We start from the raw sequence: 20921 nt of genomic DNA, 5'->3' as shown, positions 1-20921 counted from the left end.
TTTATTTGAATTATCAGACGAAAAACGATTCGTTAAGTATGATGTAGAGAAACTTGATTTTCGTGCTTAAATTGCATAGTGCTTTTGAAAAGACTATATTGCGTACCCGGTAAGTTCAGAACCCACAATTTTCTCTTCTTTTTTCATATTTGGGGATGGATTTGAAGAGTTTCTATCTTGTCCATAAGTAAAAGAAAAGGTTACTAACAGAGTCATTCTTCAGCTACACTGGGTTTGTTCCCAGCAACAGCTAAAACAATATTTTTTTCAAACAAACCCTTTGATCCCACGATAGTGGAAACGGCAAGGCAGACAAAGGATAAACATTCTGGTCCTGCAACACAAACAGGATTGCTTACGTCCGTCGGGGCCATTTGCAGCAGCATAACGCAAGGACTCGAGCAACTTCTCTCTCAGTGGGGACTAATCGATAGGCAGAACAGGTAGAGCCGGTCCAGGTCATCGTATGTTTTCAATGCCAGTCTTTTTTCATATCGCTAGCATTGACATCAGTCTTCGATGGTGTGGCACCATGCCAGCTCCAGCAGCACTGCTCTAGCCGGGTTATACCCTCTGTCACCCCAACCTTTATCCTCCCCCCTCACTTCTATAGTTCATGCGCGAGTTCGTGATCGGATTACTATTGTTAAAGGACTATAAAAATGTCACTGATTGTTTCCTTTCTGTCCAACGAACTCCATAGTCTCTGTATTATTAGAAATGATGTCATCCTCACTTCAGTGTTGAAACAACGATTGAAATGAGAAGTGGAGTGGAGGTAAAGGGGAGTGTCTGGTAAAAAACCAGCACTCCAGCGAGACAAACAAAAAAATTATACAAGTTATCGTCAGTCCCCCTTCTCCCCAAACACACAAAACCCAAGTTCAGATTCTGTACGTTCTATATTCCCCACCTCAAATAAAAACAACAAACAAATACGACAGTACGAATATGCCTTTATCTGCACATCAAACGTCAGTAAATAAACAGGTAAGAACTATAGAAGCATTGATCATGTTCAGTGTTTTCTTGCAGAGAGATTAGCTGTAGTCGAAAGTTAACCATATGCCATATTTGTCGTTGAATTGTTACGCAGTTATTCCTACAAAACCAAGTTCTTATATACCTTGATTTTAAGCAGAAGAAATTTGAATATAATATTTAAAAAAAATGAAGGCAGTTTGTTCTTCACATATTCAGCCTCAACTCGTTATCTCGCCCCATTCAACACAAATGTTGAGCGAGAGGCGAGTGTGGCGACAAAAAGATTAGGATTCATCGCTAAGGATAGCTTCATGGGAAATCTGTTCTTCCACAGGTGTGGCAAGAAGTAGGGTTGGTGAAATAACGAGTCAAGCTGCATTGTTGACAGCTGGATTATGAAAGTGCCTGATGACTTAATTCATGCTGAAACGGACGTATAGTCGAGTATGTGCTTGCGGGACTGGAGTCTGTCTGGAAAAATAAGTGCCAAATAAGAAACGGGATGATGACCGAAGTCTGATGCTAGACAAAAATTGCTCCAGTCATTGACCAAACGAATCGAAGATACAAAGCTATATAGTGGCATCGCATTTTTCAGTCTGAGGCCCCCTTTCCCTTCCCAGTTTTTTTTCAGTACTTTTTGTTGTCCGAGAATTTTATGTGTACAGGTAGCTTGTTCGAGAAAGAGAAGACACACTGAACCTAGCTCAATCTACAACGCCCATCTGGCAATGTGGTGGACGTCGGCCATCGTGCCTCATTATACATTAGACCAAACAGGTCAGCAGAACTTGGCAGGCACAGAGAAAAATGGAAGAAGACCGCCAGGGCGTGAAATAACCATGACAACTTGTGGTGACACGCACGTCTGTAATCATTTATGCTTGCCTTCACGGCTGGCTGCACGTAGTCGTGCATGGTGATGTTCGGCACTGAAGTCTTAGCTGTCAGAACTCCACTATATCTCACCCGTTCTTTCCCCACCACCCTAGTTAACCAAAGAGTACGTTACCATACATAAATCTATAAGTATGTCATATCTATTTTTTCTTTGGGCAATGGAAAATGTCATAACAAACATAAAAGGAAATTCTATGTCTTTGTGAAGTTCTCATTAAAAAAAAAAATTACCGCATCATCATCCTCACTGTAGAGCAGGAAATCAAGGAAACACTTTTTTTCACATTGCCATGACAAAGTTCTAAAGTCAGCCTTTCATGGTAATCTTAACAACACACATAAAAGTTATTGACTTTAGTAATTGTTTATTATCTTGGCATTTTATAAAGACTGGTATTTATTAAGTGCACTAAAATTGTTGGCAAATTTTTATCTTATCTACAAACAAAACTGAATAAAACTGTTTTAAAATTAACTCTAATGATTGTAAAAGCATCTGCCCACCTAGAAACAACAAGAATTCTCTCAAATTTGTCGTATTTGAGGGTTGATTGAAACACTTTCTTTGCATGGATTAAAATAAATTATTACATCTATTTTTATGTAAAGATGTTGCGCCCAAGTCTGATGATTGTTAGCCACAGCTGTTTACTTGTAGATATCATTTTCATATCTATATTTATAAATATTATTTAAATGAAAACAAAGTATGTGAAACAAGAGGTACATATCAAGTGTCCAAATATATAGTCTATACTTCTTACCCCTACACTGCCAAAACAATACAATTGAATCTGAGTTCTCAGTAATGATTACAATAGATTTTCAAAGACATGGCAGCTGATGGCAATTTGAGAGCTGTGTTTGATTTATACATGTGGATGTGATCAATATTTACTCTTTGCTGGTGAACAGTGCCAGGTTTACATGAAACTTTGAACAGTGTAGAACAGTAGAACAGTAACTTTGAACAGTAGAAGTAAAAAAGCATAGGACAGGCTTAGTACAGGCACACCTATGATAGCAATCTTCGTCTCTGTTTCAGCAGCGCTATTTCTCCTTTGAGCCTGTAAAGAAAATACACAAATCAGCAAAGATAAATGAATTTAAAGACTGGAAGGAATAAGTACTAGAGTTGGCTTCAGATTACAGGGTGGAGGGGAAATGTAAATGAACATTCACAAAATCCATCCCCACATTTATTCCATCATTTTCAAGCAGCATATGCATTAATATGAATGCGAGTATATATACCTAAGCATTCGCACAAACAATTCATAACTTCCTCTACACAAATTTCCAGTATCACAATCTTTGCCACCCAAAGCCACTTTGAGCAAATCAGTTAAAACATGTTCATATTTACCTATCTGAAATTCAACATCAACATTTCATTACTCATGCTGCCTTGAGATAAAAATAATGTTGGGGATGAAGAACCGTACTTATTGTGAGCCCAGCTGGAGCCCTACAAAAAGCCATTCTAGAGATTTCTAGGTCATTTGATAGTGCAGATGTAGTAAATTTCTAATAGCTTTGCTGAATATTAGCCTCCATAAAATTCACAAGCCCCTTATTGTTTTGTACTAGCATAAGGCAAGAACATCTGTCTGGTTTCTGTGACTTTTTGATAATTCCTAAAGGGAACTATTATTAGGAAGGTACAGAGACTACACACATTAGCAGTGTCCAGGAGCTTTTATTCAGTAAAGTCATCCTACTGATATTGATTTTTAAAAAGAAAAAACTTGTAGTTTTCGAGCAAATGTTGCTTCCAACAAAAGAGAATTAAAATAAACAGAAGCTATCGTACGCAAATTCTGTTCTTATTTTGGCCCCACACTGGCATACAGTGTTTTCCACTTCCACTTTTCTGCATGTCTAATTTCACTATTCCACATGCACAACCCTCTTTGTGCCTAGATGTGCATAAAGTAGGGTGTATATCTGCTGTGATCCAGGTCAGGCCCAACTCTTTCTACACTTTTGAACCCAACATTTCTGTGGGTATTCTCCTCCCTTTACTATTCAGTGAAATACCCCTTAGCAGTGATCATAACTGCATATCTTGCAAGAGCCAACCTTTTCCTTTTTAGTTTTTGTGAATTTGTTTGTCCTCACTGTATCCTCGCTAAAGTATAATGTCACTATTTATAGGAGAAGGGGGTAGGTGGTGTCTGTGCTATAATTACCCACAATGCTTTTGTGAATGACAAGAAGCCTTAACTCAAGTGCACATTCTACATGATAGTGAAGCTGACAGCCTCATGTTTTCTGCCAGTTTCATGCACTACCTCAAATTCACTCTTTCACTTCGCACTGTCAGCCAAACTTTTTTTTTGGTATGTTAAGGTGTTTCAACTTGCTTTATGTGCAGGTTTTTCTATCTGGCTGTTTATGTGTCTTTGTCCATTTGTTTACATGTTTTGGTCTGTCTATCTACATTATGTGAATTTTGTCGTCCTTTATGTATTAACCTTTTTCGCAACGAACATTGAACCTTTTGTTAAGTAGGGCAATGCACAATCAATTCCCTTTATTATTACATCTTATGAAAACTCTTCCAACATAATGTCCATATTTTCCAGCATTCACTGGTAATGTTTCCTTATATGAGAAAAGGATAGCTATTTAGACAGAAATATTCTTACATTGTTTTATGATTATTCCCCGCTTGCATGTTGTTGTCTTCTCCTGGCACCAGCCATAGTTTTGATTCAAGCTTTTTTAGTCAAAGAAAGTCCTTTTTAAAAACTAAAATTGAATTTAAGCCAATTGCACAACCCCTAAGATCAAACAAATGTTATGACAGAGTCAGAAACTGCCATCAGAAATCAGTCATTGTACCTTGCTATTTCTCCCTCGCACAACTCTTTTACTTCTTGTTTAGTTATCTGCACCAACGAGTTCAAGGAGTACTGAAACATAAACCAGTTCAGACCATACAGGCACACACCATGCACATATGAAATCACAAGTCATCAATGTGAAATAAAAACTTACATACTGTCACCAAAGGAAACTCAACTGTTGATCAAATACACATTAGCAGAATGCTAATCAAATGCACATTACGAACAAACATAATCATGGACATGCAACCAGTCACATCGATCAAACAGGATAAGGTGCACTATATTTCAGCACTTATGTATCTGGCACCAGTATTACTGTGCAGACTGACTGATGAACCATAATGCATTTGATCAGAACCTGTCAGGCTTGTTTTCCTTTCTTGGATTTCACTTTATTAGATCACGAAAACAATAACTCACACTGTGTGCTTATTGCGCCCGTGTAGGGCTTGTCTACAATGATTCCTTAGGAAAGCTATTTATCGAAGAGAACACGGTTTAGGGGACAGGACTTTTTTCTTTGGAGAGGATGAGGAAAAACAAGTTTAAGTAGACGAAGTTTAACATTACTGAAGATCTCAGCCAGTTTAAAACTCTAGCTCATGCTAATGAGCCATTCCCACAGGTGTGGCTTTGTGTCATTGTTTTCTTTACAAAAACAAATGAATATTTGAAAACAGAATAGTTGTTTAATTTTTTTATTCATGTCCTGGAAAAATTCTTCTTTGGTTATCCTTTAGCTACATAATGAAAACTGGTCTTCGAGTGATTCACCCATGGCTGAAATTTGTGTTAACCAAACATCATCAATTTAAGTTGACAATTTTATGGGGAACTTTCCAGGTTAAATCAGGGTGCTTACTTGTGTGCAGATAACAATCCAGTGCTTCTAAGGTGACCAATGCTGTTTTGAAAGGATAATGAAACTGTTAGATAAATTTAGGGAAACATTAGGATTTTCAATAAATGAAAAAACAGAAGTGGTATGGCTAGGAAGCCTTAGAAACGAATTCTTTGATGGCTCCTCCCTTCTCTAATGAAATCTTTTCTGTCCACACTCCTGTTCAAAACCTTCACTCCTCATCAGACTCCTGAATTCTATCCATCCCTCTCAAAGACAGTCACATATGAACAAAGGATGTTCTCTCTCTGTGCTGCTAAGCAATAGGACTCTCATTTGAAGGTGACATTCAAACATTCTCTAAAATACATATCTGTTCACTAAGGAACAAAATGGCTTATTATCCTAAACTTGTTTTGCAATATTGTCTGTCATGTGAGCCATTATGTAATTACTCCATCTCAGTCACTATATTCTTTTATCCCTTGCATTACATTCTATTCTTGTACTTCATCTTTATATTGTTCAGTGTGCCTATACGTATGTCACCATTCATTGTCTGCTCCTTTATCATTACTGGTCAGTGTAGAGAGTACAACCTATCTTTGTTGTGAGGTTGTGTTATACTAGTACACATATTATTATTATTAGAACATGTTGTTAAATGCACCCATGGACAGAAATTTTGGAGGCAGAAAAAGAAAAGCAAAAATACTTGAAAATGGGTTTGTTTGTTTGTGTTTTATGCTGTGCCAGCATCTTGAAAATGGGCTTGAACTTAAGAGATACAATCATTTTGTAGCAAGCAAAGTTCTGGCATGTTACTTTATATTTTAGGCAATACTTTCATTTGTGTATCATGTGTAAAAAATACAGGAGAATGAGGGGAGGGAAGGAATGGTTTCTCGGTTTCTCTCTAATATGTCTGTGTGTGTGTGTTAGTTTGTTCCTAGTTCTTTTTTGTGTGAGCCTTTTTATTGTTCATTTTATTTGTATCATTGTAATATACTTTAATGCCAAATGTGAAACAAGAAATTGCTTACTCATCAGTCGTTCTTTTATCCTTGCACACACAGAGAATACTCTGTGCTTCACTAAAGGTGTACACCTGAGATAAAGATGGCTTCAGGCAAAAAGAAAGAAGACTGGATAGGCATAAATATTTTATGAATTGATCTGGCACCTCTACGGTTTGGTGTCACAGGAACAACAAGAATAGCCTTTCTTTTTAACTCTGTGAGAGGCAATTACATGCCAATGAGGCTTAGAATCGAAAGCTTTTAAAATTTTCATTAAGACTGTTCCTTTGGAATAAGTTTGGACCAGCCCTTGATTCTGGCCTTTTATTTCTTTCACAGGGTTCCCAGGGATCAGGGATGGTGCCAAAAAAGGACCTTAAAAGGACCTTTCATGCATTCGTAAGGACTAAGTGACAGTCATCAATGCTTAAGTTTTTCTCTTGTGTGGTCGGAAAGATGTATTATTTATTTATGAATCTGTGGTCTTCTCTATGTTCCAATACATGTTTCTAGTAATAAATAATCAAAGAGTTAATTTTGATGCCTGTCTGCCATATTTAGATTAGATAACTTAAAAAGTCTCCTTAGCGCGCTGATAACATACACGTTAATGTTCAAAGTTTTCTAGAAATCTAAGTAATAATAATTACAAAACCTGAAGCCATTCTTTGTGTAATACAAGTCAGTTCATGTCTCTCTCTCGCACACACTCTAACGAAGAGAGAGAGAAATAGAGCTATGCACAGTAGTACTAGAAGATCAAAGTTCAAGAAAGAGTAAGTTTCTAAGACTTTTGAAAAAGAGTGTTTTTTGAGAATACGGAAGGACAACTAGTGTTGTACAGATGTGTAGACCAAACATTTTCTTGTGACTACAAGGAATGCCAAGGCTTGGAGGATCAGATGAGGAATGAAAGAGTGTGATCCTAATCAGTAATGCTAAACCAAAGATGGAATGAGTCGAAACTGTCAAGCATTACAGCCATTTATTTTTGTTAACCTTGAGATATTATTAAGCATTCTTATTATACATACATGTAACATGCAAACATGCTTTTACATAAACAGCATGATATACTAATACATATAAGATTAAGATTACAAAATGACAAAGCAATCCATCTACTATAAGCAAAAGTTTCATTGATGAAATTCAATTCTTTGTCACCTACAGCTTTACCAATACTAACAATACAATTTCTTTACATAACCTAATTTCTCTAATAGTTCTGGTTTTTAACATGTTCCATAGCATACATGTACAGAATTGTACAGGCTTATTTAAACTGAAATAAACATTAATTCTGAATGTCACAATTCAACACTTTTAATTCTTCTGTAATCTATCAATGTCTGACTGAATCTTGTTATCTCCTTCTTCTTGTCTTTGCTACAAACGCATGTTGTTAGATTTTTCAATAGTGAAAAACTTTTTTGCTCTTCAGCCTGGAACTATGTCTGTCAGCCAGTTCCAGCATGTGTCGTTCTTACTGGTGTCTTTAGCCTTTTTGTATTACCAGATCTCTTTCTGTGGACCTGCTTTTCTTCTGTTTCTTCTGCTGCTTCTGCTCAGAGAGGTAAGTTCATACCTGCCATAGGCACTAGAAGCGGATATTATCAGTGGTTTGGAGATCTCAACATTTCCACCCCTCCCACACTGTGAATATGATCAAGAATACTCTGCGTGCTTTTAGTGCAGTCTGGCTAAGATTGTCAGCTACTGTTTCTTTGTTGAATGAAAATCCTCTTTCCACTGTAGCTTGACCATGAGAAAGTGAGTAACTGTCTGACAACAGGAAACTCTGCTTTTCAGCAAGGGATTGTCAACTTACTGGACACACTTACAGAGCTGGTTGGTGCGTCTGATTTTGAGCGGGCTGTGGATGTTCTCGATGACGAAAGTAATCAGTTACACAAAAGCGCGCATCTTTCAGAATACTTTTATTTGCCTTTGGTGTCTTTCGGTAACATGTGCTGTTTCAGAAACTTTCGCCCATTGATGAAAGATTCAGAGATATTTTGCAGCAGCACATCGTGCCAAATGTTTATTGCTCGAGTCTTTTATAACTTGTCTTCCTTTAGCCACTTCTCCTGAAAGAGCACTTCCCCGGCATCTTTCAAATTGTTAAGCAGACAAAGAAATTGGTCGACACGACGAGAGTGAACTCGCGAAAGGCGAAACGGACGTTCCCGCCGCGAGCGAGACTGGGTAGTCATGTGATTAAAATAGCAATGCGGCGAAAAATCGTTGGTATTTTGCTCCAAAGTCGACTCCGGAAATAAATTGTGGTAATATTTATCGATAAAAGGACTTAAAAGGGTCACAGAGAAAATGTAAGGACCTGTGTGAGAATTTGAAAGGACCGCATGCAAAGGACTTAAAAGGCCTTTTGGCGAAAATTCAATATAAAAGGACTTAAAAGGACCTTGCAAGGACCTGGGAACCCTGTTTCATGGTGAAATGAGTTAAGAGGAAAATGTGAATGCTATGGACTCTCACAAGTCTTGTTCTATTCTCTTCCACAGGATTTTATTACTATTCTGTTGCAGTTTCAAACAGCACTTTGCAAATACTTTCCTCTGGAGTTATTTTGATGGTGTGTTCAAATCCTTCATAACAACTGCCGTAAATTAAGATGGGAAGAAAGTTTGCAGTTTTTTGTTTGAACTAATGTGGTACTTCACAGTCTGAGGAGCATAAATATGTTAAGAAATCTTTCAACCAGCCAATATGTTTCTTACCTATGCCTTTTTAGTAGCTTTTCCTAAAATAAATGGTGTTCAGGCTAAATCCATTAAAAACACACAAATGAAGGTATATTTTATTACACTTTTTGTATACAACATGATAATTTAAAAAAAAAAAAAAATTAAAGCTGACCTGAACAACACTGGCTTGTCTCCTAAAATAAATCTTGCCCTCCTCATCTTTGTGTAATGGATGAATATTTATTATCAATCCTAGGCCCACATTTCGAGGGTCATCTCGTTTCCAGGGTTGAATGACTACTTCCACAACATAGTCTGGTGTTACTAGACCCTACAAAGTGTGACAGAATGCATTTGATTAAAAAAAGTTTTGTAAGATGACAAAATAAACATATTTATTACTCAAAATTCTTCCATTTTTAATATTGACGATTCTGTCCTACTGATCAGATATTGCTCATAAAAACTCTGCAAAATGTTTCATCAACTGCATAATCAATTTGAAAACAGTTTAAAAAACTTAAGCTCTCCTTAAAAGTGGCACTTAACATAGTTGCATGGCACTTACACAGTTGTACGCAGCCACAGCTTCCTTATCACACCAGCAGTAGCATGGATTTCGTAAAACATGCTTACGATTTCTCTCTAGACTGGCAGCAGCAAAACTGAAATTATAAGGTGATTTTTAAAAAAAATACGCTTTCTGTCAAAATGAAATTGCTTCCTACTGCCCTCAGAACAGTCAACACATTTTGTGTATGTATGAATTTGTTCTGTTTTCTTTATACTTCTTATTTCTTTATGCTACTTTATAGCTTACAGTGATTATTACTGAGCAATTTTTAGCTGCTGTGATTATTTTTGGTTTTAAACTGTATTGCCATGTTTGTACCTGGAATCATAGGTGCAAAGCTTCAAAATGTCTGCTTCTGTGGTGTTCTGCTCAATGACAGGTATGAACTTCACATTGTAGCGATGAGGGGCTACAGTTGGCTCATATCTCATCATCAGATCATCCAGACTTTCCAAAAAATGTTCCTTCTGCACAAAATGGGAGAAAATACGAAAACAAAGTGGTTAGGTTGTGTTCCAATTTTTAATAATAATAACAGGATTTATATAGGGCATTTCCCCACACAAAGGTGAGCTCTATGTGCTTTACAAGATACACGAAGAAAGCTGTTGTTCATACAAGCTTCCATGAAATTTTATCAAGTTTTAAGATTTGTAATGAACCATATCCACTTAATTGAAAATAACTTTGCTTTGAAATAAATAAAATAAAATTATTACCTGAAAATGAGACATTTTCAAGCCATGAACTGATCCGTCATCACTTACACCTAAATACACTGTGCCTCCTTTTCCAGAATTTAAGAATGCATTAAGATTCCTGAAAAAAAATATTAATAAACACTGATGTTTGTTGATCACTCTAAAAAAAAAAGCAAATGTGCTACATTATATATGTCAACAAGCGACAGATGGAGGCTTAGGCATGAGGAAAGGAATGCAAGCAAGATGTTTTACATATTACCATTTACCAATCATTAATAACTACTAGCTTTTTGGTACGATCACTATGCTGTTTAAATGTGCATCCTTACATAAAGAAAAAACCTTCAAAACCTGGAAATGGCCTTTCTGCTGCTGTGGACTTTATCTGTTCCCCTTGAGAAATATGGGATCTCCTCCACACATAAATTACGATGCCCTTTGAACTCATGGGCACCATCTTCTTCAAAGGACAGTGTTCTTCCCCTTATGTAGTATTTCTTCACTTTTTGCTGATCTGCCATATTTAATCTGTCAAGACATATTTGTTAACAATATACACCTTTTACATGACTGATAGGTGGGGTGGTTGGGTGAAAGGTCAGGCATTCTAACTGCAACTGTATAGATAAATTAAGAAACTTCCACAAAGCGATATAAACAAAAAAATTTAAAAAAGGACATTTAAATGAAAATTATTGACGTCTAATACTAGGTATCTGCTCAGCACAAGATCAAAGCATTACAATCAGTGTCCGCTGCATGGCAGTATAAATGTGTAATTGTTTTTGAGGCTTCATTTCTCAGCAGTGACTCACTTTCGCTTGTGTATATAGCGATTATTATCTAAAAAAAATCCTTTCATTTTAAAAATAAAATCGCTGTCATGTCCCCTTTACATCTCCGAGTCTTTGTACATAAACACATTTATCTGAGTACAGAGCCATTTATTGCATTGATGTGAGCGTGTACGATGCATATAATTCACCACTGCAAAAAAAGTTTTCCACTTTCTTTAAGAAGTTAAACTAGTTCACGCTGAAGACAAAGCTTATTGTGTTTATACTAACTATAGTAGATGGCTATCACTGAATCAATAAATGAAACTACCTCTGGTTAAATTAACTGTTGCTTTTCGACAAGCCAGTCATGGTCGATCTTTGAAATACGCGCCAAAAAAGTTTCGCCTTGAATTAAACGATCACATTTTGAACCGTTCATTATTTACCGTATGCGATAAAGTGTTCATAAATGAAAAGTATTATATATTTTATTCTCTTCATTTATTTTATCCTGTTACCCCGCATATATTCACGACTCAGGTGAGTAACACGGACTGTGACGAGGAGAATTGTCCAGTGACTAACACGACGATGGTTGAACATATTAAGATTATTTCAGCAAAGCAAGTTGCAGATATTCTTCATTATGACGAACTCATTCCAATTATTGAAAAAGCACTTGCCGACTTTTCTGGCAGACCAGAATCTGGCATCATACAACCAATACGCACCGTGTTACATTTACCATCGGCGAACGGGTATGGACACCGTCTCCATCATGATTACGTCAAAGCAGACGATAGCCTGCTGCATATTAATCTAGGCGTATATTAAAGTCTGTTATTTAAAAAATGCAGTCAGACGTTTGATCTGAGACAAATGGATTGAAAATGGTTTTTGTTTATTTTCTTTCTTTGATTTTTTTTCCCCATTTAGTGTTATATATCCGATCATCTGAAAGGTTGGCCTACAGTCTACATGCAGCACAAATATAGACTGTTGTGAAAGAAATTTAGTTTTAATTTAAAATATTAAATAAATGGGGATTTTGAAAATAAAGTTTGGCAAGGCAAGGGTCAAGGCAGAACAACCATTCTAACCTGGAAGAAAAGCATATAGTACTGAACGAGAAATAATCTTTTAAAATAAAGATGTCATATTATATTTACTGATTTGTTTACTATTGACTTTGTATTCCAAAGATGAGTGATTTTTTTTCTAACTTTCACTTCAGATCATCAGTTATTAATATAAGCCACACACCCTCTCATAACTTGTCAGAAAAAAGATTCTGAACACTTGACGTGGGGGATAATAATTGTTGTTCAAAAATTTGTAGAAGAGTAATAGCTTCAAAAGATTACCCAATGTATTGCAGGTTTCTGGGTATCATGCCAGCATATAGTGAAAAGGATAATGCTCTAAGCACCAAACTACTAACGTTCTTTCCAAAGAATACAAACATCTCTACACATGCAGCCCTCATTGTGGTTTTTGACTGCTGTACTGGCATACCTAAAGCTGTGAGCATATTTTCCAGTTTTCTAAATTAAATTTCAGAATATCATATCAAATTTTGTAACTATTTTTTGACTTGCACAGTGGCAAGTCCAATCAATGCATCAAGCATACTTTTCTGCACCTTGAATCTGCATATTAGTGTGACTTGCAGATCTGCATAACTTTAAGATCATTTTACTCTTTTTTTCATCAGAAAAAACAACTTCATGATTTTATTTATATATATTTGAACAAGTTAAAATGAAGAGATATTAAGCTGCTCTCTACCAAATCACTAAAATGAACAATTACACCTTTACTCCTATAAACAGGCTAAATTATCATTTGATTTTTCCCCTGCAAAGCGTCTGTTAAAGCTGTTATCATAAGACTGATGTACCAGCAAACTGCACAAATGTATTCAAATACTTTACCTCTGAGCAGGCTAATGCATTGACTCCTTCCCCAACAAAATGTCTGCTACAGCACTTGTAGCAGTATACAACTATCCTGTGATATATCAGCACTCTGCACACATACATTCACATTCTTTACTTGAGTTAGTAAGCTATAGACTGGATGTATTGCATGCAGCCACTTATCTAATAACTTACAGCTACATCAATTCTTTACACCTTAACTAGTCCACTACATATACTAACCTTGGGGTTAGCCAAATTCCCAATCACATACCTGATGACAGTCAAATATGCCATAGTCGAATGAACATATGTTACTTCCTGCAGCACTTCTCTCTCATCCTTTTCTATAAAACTGTCTTTTAGTGAGATAACCTGCAATATTATCTAAAGAAATGAAATGTGTAGGCTTGTGACCTGTTACAGATCATGGATGGAGATGTCATTACTGCACAGAGAACAGCTGCTGCATCAGCTGCAGCCACAAAGGTTGGTTTACTTAGCAATGAGTAGCTGGCATTCACCATAATAATTCTCATTCTCATTTAACATTCACCACTGAACAAAAAATAAAGCAGTGCATTCAAAAGAAATAGGAAAAAGTAGAGTAATCTGGAGTAAAATAAACATTTTTCTATTACACGCTAGCCAGCTGTCGCCTGGGTAGCTGGTCAAGCAAATGTGATTTTATTGTCAACGATCAATCTGCCTATTCATTTTAGTGAAGCATAATTGAGTAGTTGACATGCGTGGCCTTATTGTACCAGAGTTCAATGGCAGTGAAAGGGGATGTGGATAGGATGGGAGGAGGAGGGAATGCAGTTTTTCAAGTCAAGGCAAGATAAATAATTCATTCATGTGCCTTGAAGGCCCATCCTGTTTCCTGACTACAGAAAAGATCAGCTAGCTTACAGGGGGTTGGGTGAAGGGAAGGGAGAGGGGAAAGGTAGCGACATAGTGAAGAGGAAAGAAAAATTTCTGCCCTCCCGCTCTCATTGGTACCATCTCAAATGAAACATTCATAAAATTTGCCTTTTGTAGTTGATTTTCAAAATTTCTGCTACATAGCATTATTTTGTTTGGAGCTATTGACATCTTAAAATGAAAAAAAAGCTTGTAAAACAAACATTCCAGAGCATAGCCTATGGATATTAGGAGTATTCCTATTAGTGTGGATTTGCCAGCTGAAAACAACAGATAATCAAACAATGCCTGCACATCACAATTGCTTTATTTATGAAATTATATAATATTTATTTGTAGTAGTAGTTATTTGAGTATGAATGAGTTTTAAGCATGGCAAAGATTAGTAGAGAAAGAACTGAAACAGCAAAAACTGACATGGAACATGAGTAAATATAAATGAGTTTTGAATTGAGGATTTTTGCAGTGGAGTATTTGCCATCTGACCTTATTTCTACTACAGAACTTGAGAGCAAATTGTTGTAGGGCTTTTCTTCAAAGTAGATGAGCACTTAGCTATTGCTAGGAGTCGTGCATGTTTGTCTGTTATGGTGTCTGTTATCCTATTCTGTGTGATTTTAAAGCTGTTAATAGTTATCTGAATTGAAAAAAAAATTTTTTTCTCCCATATAGAATTTTGTGGCATTTTTCAGCACCTCACAAATGGAATTCCAAGACAACTTGCTATTCTAGGTGCTGGAGTGCAAGCACGGTCACACTACCATGCTCTTTCTTACCTGTACAAATTTCAGCAGGTAACAAATTGAAAAAAGAGAGAAAGAAATCATAACCCTTTATTCTATTCTTTCTCAAAAAAATGAAGTGGACATGGCTATTTTAAAACTCATCAAAATAGATAAGTAAATGAATCTTCAGTATTTTGCAGTTTGATGTTAGATAAAAACTCCAGATGCTGTCTAATGGCAGCCCAGACTGAACTTGTCTAATTCTCTAGATGTTTTTTGGAAAAGTTGTTCTTTAAATTCACATTGAATGACTATCACCTGCTGTGAGATACCACATAATGACTAGAGTGTCACAAAGCTGATGTAGAATGAGGGAAAAGGAGTTCACCAGATATTTTTGCCCTTATTCTTAAAACATAAAAGAGGCAATTGTCTATCCATATATTTTTAATGCTTGTACAGATAGCTGTTGATACTATTCTCAATAATGCATATTTCCCTGTGATTTTAATCAGTTAAGAACAACTATAATATTTATTGTCAGGTGAAAATATGGAACCACCATATGGACAAGGCAAAGTTGTTAGCAGCAGAACTGGGACCAGAAGTGGAAGCAGTGCCAGAGGCCAAAGAAGCCATACAGGATGCAGATGTTATTGTCACAGTGACAAATTCTAGTGTTCCTGTATTGCAAGCCAGCTGGGTCAAGCAGGGTGCTCACATTAATGGTATAAGGTGCACACCTCTCAGCTGCCATAAGAAATACCTTCACAAACCAAAAAGGAGATTATTTGCTTGAAACCCCTCAAATTATAAGCAAAATTCACATATTTCTTAGTCTTACCTGAAACAGATTTTGAATGAACTTAAAATACATATGAAATCAGGAATATTAGAACTATCTGCAATGTTTTGCAGCCATTTGACTGATTTATTTAACTTTAGAGTAGGATATCATGGGTTCAAAGCTTATTTGGGCAAATTGCCAGACTCCATCTGTCCACCCAGCAATTGATGGGTACCTTAGGTAGGAGGGAAAGTACTAAGGTGACTAAGGAGAGCTGGGCTCCACCTTCTTTCACATGCCATTCTTTAGACATATCAAACCACTTGTAGTTCATTGCTTTATGGCCTCAAGGCTTTTAAGAAATTGATTGTTTTAAACCTTTTGATTCGCTGTAGGGTACAACATTTAATGTTATTAAAATCTCAATTCATATGATAATAATGTGTAATCACTATGCTGCCTGCTTGCAAAAAGTCTTATTCATAAAACACAGCATATTATGTAGCCAGAGGGATTACAAAACATGACTTTTTACAGTGTGCCCTTCCCCGCAACATTGTCATGATTAATATTATGTCTTTAGTTTGCTAATCTATGCAGTCTATATTATATTCTTCCCTAATTCATGGGTAGTCTGGTGGCACAATGGTTAGCTTCAGTTACCAATAAAGTGTTGGCTGTCTTGGTTGGCTGTCTTGGGTTCATCTCTTATCTCGGGCACACTATTCTTTCTCTGCATGTGGCATCTGTTTACAGGGCTGGAAGTCTTGCTGTGATATAGCCTTATTTAGTTGCTTGCTTGGTATAAAACATCAATTCACACCCTCCTCCCTAATTCATGAAGGTGTGTGTAGAATATCCAGCGGCACTGGATCGTGTTGTAGTTTTGTCTGAGGTGTTTTACCTCTTTTGTCATTTGCTCAAGTAGACTTATGAAAAAATATTACCCAACTTTTTTTCCCCTTTGTGGAATAAGAGTGTGTGCTTTTTAGCAGCATACATTGCACATAAAGAACTTTTGTGGTTTTATTTATTGTCCTTTATTTATTAGCCTTGAACTGTATTGTTGATCATATGATCATATTATTACAGCAAACAACTTTTATTTGTGTTGTAGCGGTAGGGTCATGCAGACCTGATTGGAATGAAATTGCACCAGAACTGATGCACCAGGCTGTTGTCTATGTGGATACAAAAGAAGCAGCTGTTAAAGAGAGTGGGGACATCATCAAAAGTGGAGTAGGTATCGTAAACATTGAACAGTATCCTCATTTTAGTTCTAGTCAGAGTAGTAGTTTGAACATCTTTTACTGGATTGCAATGGTTTCACTGCTTCCAGTTGGAAAGAGTAGTTTAGTTGTTTTTTTTTTGTTAAAGCATTTGCTTGGGATAATTCTTGGTGTTGTTGTCATTGGCATTCACACAGAACTTGTAATATGGTTGCAACATTTCTTATAATTATTTCTTGTATATATATGTGTGTGTGTGTGCATGTTCTCGTACCTGCATGTTCTTCATTTCCTGTATATTAGCTTGCTGTATGTTTACAGAGTTTTGTGCAAAACTGTGATGCTTACCCAAATCATTGACACAAATAAAAAGGGGAGGGGAGGACTCAGTCCTCTTGAGATTACAAATTATAGGCAACATATGTAGAGGTGTACCTGCATTGATGCATTATTAAGGAAAAAATAGGAATTAGAATGTTGTTCAGTTTAGATCTAAGAATTGGTTTTGTACGTATGCTTCATGAGCATTAACTGAAAGCATATGAAACTGTGAAAGCAGTGAGAAGTTCACAACCAGAGATAAATTCATTTTCGGACATGGCAATTCCATTTTTCAGGCCACAATCTTTGCAGAAATAGGTGAAGTTATTGCTGGAAAAGCAGCGGCAAGAACAACTGAGACTACAATCTTCAAATCTCTTGGTAGGTTATCAGGTCTTTGTGTTTTGTCCTTTTTTAAAATGGTAGTAGAGCAATCATGGTGTTTTTACCCCAGGGTCTTACTGGATTGGGTAGGTAAATTTTCACTTGTATATTTGAATGCACAATGTCATTCCAGCTGCAAAAGATGCTGCTTAAACTGTTCACTACTCTTCAGTGGTTTGAAGGTAGGTGATGAGAAAAGCAGCAGTGGGAAAAGTAATATTTAAAATGCTTTTTTTGTGCAGGCATGGCAATTGAAGATACAGTGACAGCAAATCTTGTAATGAAGAAACTAGACGGAAGAACCTAAAGGAAGATGAGCTTTTAAAACGATTACAACTACATGTTTGAGTGTTTTAAGTAAGCAGATTTTCTTTTTCAAAAGCACATGGACAGCTGCCTTTTATCAATATTCAGCTGCAGAATTAGTTAAGAAATTTTTGTTTGTTTTCATAATTTTGCATTAAAATGCTGAACCTTTTTAGACTGTCAAAGGATTTCTCCCAAGATTTTGCAGAAATGATTTTTGAAAACAAAATGAGGTCTGTGATGACATAAGTTTTGAATGAAATATTTAGGACATGACAAGAATTGTTTCTGTTTTGCCAGAGATCACCATTTTCCTTTTAGCCAGAGATCTTGTGTAGATCATTATCAAACGGTGCTTTTTATTTGTGAACTTGTCACGGGAAAGTGTTTATTTGAAATTGAGATATGCAATACATTCTACAAATAGGATCTGAACATGTCACCAATTAGTTGTGTGAACATCAATAATCAGGATGATGATTTCATATAATTGAAAGTCACATTGCTGACAGTAGAACAGGCTAGAAATACTTCTTTCAAAGATATGTAGATCAATATTACAAATAAAAGTAAGATAAATGATTGCATGGTATGATGTGGAAGGTAATCTATGGTTTTGACATGAATTACGATGTAAATGATCAATGACATTTAGCAGTGTTTTGGGAAAATTGTGAAATGCTGGTAAATGAGATTTATAAACATTTTAATGGAATAACATAAGTGTGAAAGTACCTTTTTTTTAATTCCAGTTTTTGTTATTGAAGTTGTATACGGAATATTTCAAAGATTAAAATCTTTTTTCGCTAAAAGGATGAATGTAGACTTTAAGTGATTGTAGTGTCACCTGTCTACCCATGCCTTGTTTACAGCGTGAAGTCTTAGGACTACCAATATCCAGCAACTAACCACACACAGGCATACATGCATACAAACACACATACACATACATGCATTCATATGTGTATACATACGCAGCCACATCCATGCATGTCCAGTGTACCTTCTGTCAAGGGTGTGACCATGATAACACAATCACTGCAGAGTGCGATTCATTCAGTTTATTTTGATGCATCTATATCCGTTACATGCTTATCAGTATTTTGTGTGTGTGTGTGTGTTTCGGTTGTTTTTTTTTTTTTTGCAGCTGAGAGAACCTTTTGATCGCATAAAAGCCCTTTTGGAATGCAGATAATGTGTGAGCCGGCGCATCATGAATATATGTCTTTAGGAACCAAGAAAGAAAACTCGGGCAAGAATCGATCATGTTCTTTTCTTGCTGCGCTTCTTAGTCGGTTTTGACCAAGAAACCGGAAAAAGAATTCCACACGTTGCCTCTTACTGTACGGGAAGGTCGGTACATATGCACCCACACCTGCTGCCCTTGGGTCAGGTGTACAGTGACCATATTTGCACCCTGGCCGTTGCCTTCTTGGGTGAAAGAATAGCACCCTCCGTATCTCTGGCCGTCCACCAGGATGCCGAGGTCGAGGTCAGTCGTCGCAACGGACATGCAGTTGGCGAAAAAGACGTAGAGGCCGGCGATGGGGGCCGTGAAGACTCCGGTCACGGTGTTGAAAGCACCGCCGATGTTGATCTGCGCCGTGTTGTACATCATCGTGCCATCCGTGGCCACATTAAAGGGGTCGTCGCCGTGAAATGCGATAAAGGCAACTTGCGTCTGGGAGGATTCTGGATATTGAAAATTAAAAAAAAATGGACAGACCGAGGAATTATATTGCATGGATTCTGAGCACCTGTAATGCGATACTGAGCAGTGGAGTGCGAAAGGCACACTACTTACTAGAGTTATTTATAATGTCTTTTGGTCTCAGAAAGATACAGTAATCAGATTATTTGGATTAAATGATATACTTAAAAGTGTTTCAACTGATTTTGGAACTTCAAATTTTAAGTTAGTTTGTAAGAAACACTCTTGAAGAAAGACTCAACTTGAACCGAGATCAGCTTTTTAAATCTTGAGAGTAAACCAATTTGAAGGTAAATGCAATGCCTCGTTATGTCTTGTTGAACAAGGACAAAGTATTGAGGAGGAAAACATTTCAACCGCCAAAATCTTTACGAAGAAGATAAACGTGATAACAACGACGACCACCACCATTTCCCCCTCCCATCCACATCGTCATCGTTGTCGTCGTCCTTTCGTAAGTCTGCCTTTACACGGGTAGAAATACAAGCATACATACGAAATCGCGCAGTCAGCTGAGACACCTGTCCCTGAAGCGCAGTCAGCTGAGCGGTCGCCTGTGTCAGTCGCTCCGACAGTTGGTTGACCACGGCCTCGAGCTCTGGCCGGTCGTCTGCTCGTTTTACGCGAGTCGCATCTACACACACGAGCAACGCTGCCACCACCGACAGCATCGTCATGCAGCTAGAAGACATTGTGAAACAGCGGTGCCGGAGATCAAGCAGCTCCAGGAAGTATGCTTCGTGGTGATCTCGAACCAAAGGTCTTAAATGCAGTCGAAAGAACGAGTTGCCGGGATGCTTGTGATAAACTTCGAGGCGTTGAAAAGGTTTTTTTCGAGGGCAGGTATTTTTGTGTTAGGGGGAGGTAGGATGAAGGGGACGTCATCGTTCAGGTCCAAGGGAACAATCTAAACAGAAAGCTTTCTAAGCATGTAGCTTTCCAAAAACCATTTGACATTGTTTAAGTTGTATGGTCTTGACAGCGGGGTTCCTAGAGAGATTGGTGTAGTGCAGCAATCTAGAAAACCGTGGAACGCAATGTCAACCAAATGACCTTCAGTTAAAGTTTTATTTTGATATATAGAACAAATTATGCAGGCTTTTTTTTTTTACTTCAATCAAGCACTCTTTTTTGATTGCGTTGCCGAGTTGCTGACATGTGTAGTTAGCGGTTACCTTTTATGAGAAATACACCACAAAAAATCTGACTTTATGTTCTATGCTTTAGGACTCATTAACTACTAAACGTGAA

The 20921-nt window shown here is 37.0% G+C and overlaps 3 protein-coding genes across 5 annotated transcripts; 1 reads left to right on the top strand and 2 right to left on the bottom strand.

Annotated features, from left to right (window-relative positions):
* Positions 1–2229: 2229 nt before the first annotated feature.
* Positions 2230–12193, bottom strand: LOC112558434. 2 transcript variants are annotated; one of them, XM_025228900.1, is made up of 8 exons: positions 12096–12193; positions 10937–11113; positions 10601–10700; positions 10200–10348; positions 9876–9972; positions 9480–9638; positions 4732–4802; positions 2230–2951 (listed from the first exon to the last, which is right to left on the bottom strand). In XM_025228900.1, exons 1-8 carry the CDS (start codon positions 12110–12112, stop codon positions 2900–2902), a joined length of 822 nt encoding a protein of 273 aa, XP_025084685.1. In that variant the 5' UTR covers positions 12113–12193; the 3' UTR covers positions 2230–2899. The 2 variants fall into 2 exon arrangements, with proteins under 2 accessions (XP_025084685.1, XP_025084686.1); XM_025228901.1 differs by lacking the exon at positions 12096–12193 and adding an exon at positions 11693–11834.
* On the top strand, positions 11894–18771 carry LOC112558408 (ketimine reductase mu-crystallin-like). Of its 2 annotated transcripts, none has more exons than XM_025228898.1 (8): positions 11894–12122; positions 12743–12887; positions 13710–13772; positions 14900–15001; positions 15477–15660; positions 16837–16958; positions 17566–17650; positions 17896–18771. In XM_025228898.1, exons 1-8 carry the CDS (start codon positions 11956–11958, stop codon positions 17958–17960), a joined length of 933 nt encoding a protein of 310 aa, XP_025084683.1. In that variant the 5' UTR covers positions 11894–11955; the 3' UTR covers positions 17961–18771. The 2 variants fall into 2 exon arrangements, with proteins under 2 accessions (XP_025084683.1, XP_025084684.1); XM_025228899.1 differs by having other exon boundaries at positions 11980–12193; positions 12735–12887.
* A 234-nt stretch (positions 18772–19005) lies between these two features.
* On the bottom strand, positions 19006–20522 carry LOC112558461 (complement C1q tumor necrosis factor-related protein 6-like). The gene is made up of 2 exons (XM_025228902.1): positions 20167–20522; positions 19006–19651 (listed from the first exon to the last, which is right to left on the bottom strand). Exons 1-2 carry the CDS (start codon positions 20360–20362, stop codon positions 19248–19250), a joined length of 600 nt encoding a protein of 199 aa, XP_025084687.1. The 5' UTR covers positions 20363–20522; the 3' UTR covers positions 19006–19247.
* Positions 20523–20921: the final 399 nt, after the last annotated feature.

Source organism: Pomacea canaliculata, linkage group LG1 (assembly GCF_003073045.1).
Source record: "Pomacea canaliculata isolate SZHN2017 linkage group LG1, ASM307304v1, whole genome shotgun sequence".
Taxonomy (NCBI): Eukaryota; Metazoa; Mollusca; class Gastropoda; order Architaenioglossa; family Ampullariidae; genus Pomacea; species Pomacea canaliculata.
The sequence above is the reverse complement of the archived record's forward strand: the minus strand, read 5'-3'. Positions and strand labels throughout refer to the sequence as shown.

Excerpts from the sequence above, each read along its gene's own strand:
- LOC112558408 (XM_025228898.1), top strand. The coding sequence starts at position 11,956 with ATGGTTGAACATATTAAGATTATTTCAGCAAAGCAAGTTGCAGATATT. Across the intron at positions 16,959-17,565 it reads GGGACATCATCAAAAGTGGA|GCCACAATCTTTGCAGAAAT; the intron begins GTAGGTATCGTA and ends TCCATTTTTCAG. Across the intron at positions 17,651-17,895 it reads TACAATCTTCAAATCTCTTG|GCATGGCAATTGAAGATACA; the intron begins GTAGGTTATCAG and ends TTTTTTGTGCAG.
- LOC112558461 (XM_025228902.1), bottom strand. The coding sequence starts at position 20,362 with ATGTCTTCTAGCTGCATGACGATGCTGTCGGTGGTGGCAGCGTTGCTC. Across the intron at positions 19,652-20,166 it reads TCAGCTGACTGCGCGATTTC|AATCCTCCCAGACGCAAGTT; the intron begins GTATGTATGCTT and ends TTCAATATCCAG.
- LOC112558434 (XM_025228900.1), bottom strand. Across the intron at positions 9,973-10,199 it reads CTTTGCACCTATGATTCCAG|TTTTGCTGCTGCCAGTCTAG; the intron begins GTACAAACATGG and ends TTATAATTTCAG. Across the intron at positions 9,639-9,875 it reads CTGTGGCTGCGTACAACTGT|GGTCTAGTAACACCAGACTA; the intron begins GTAAGTGCCATG and ends CACACTTTGTAG.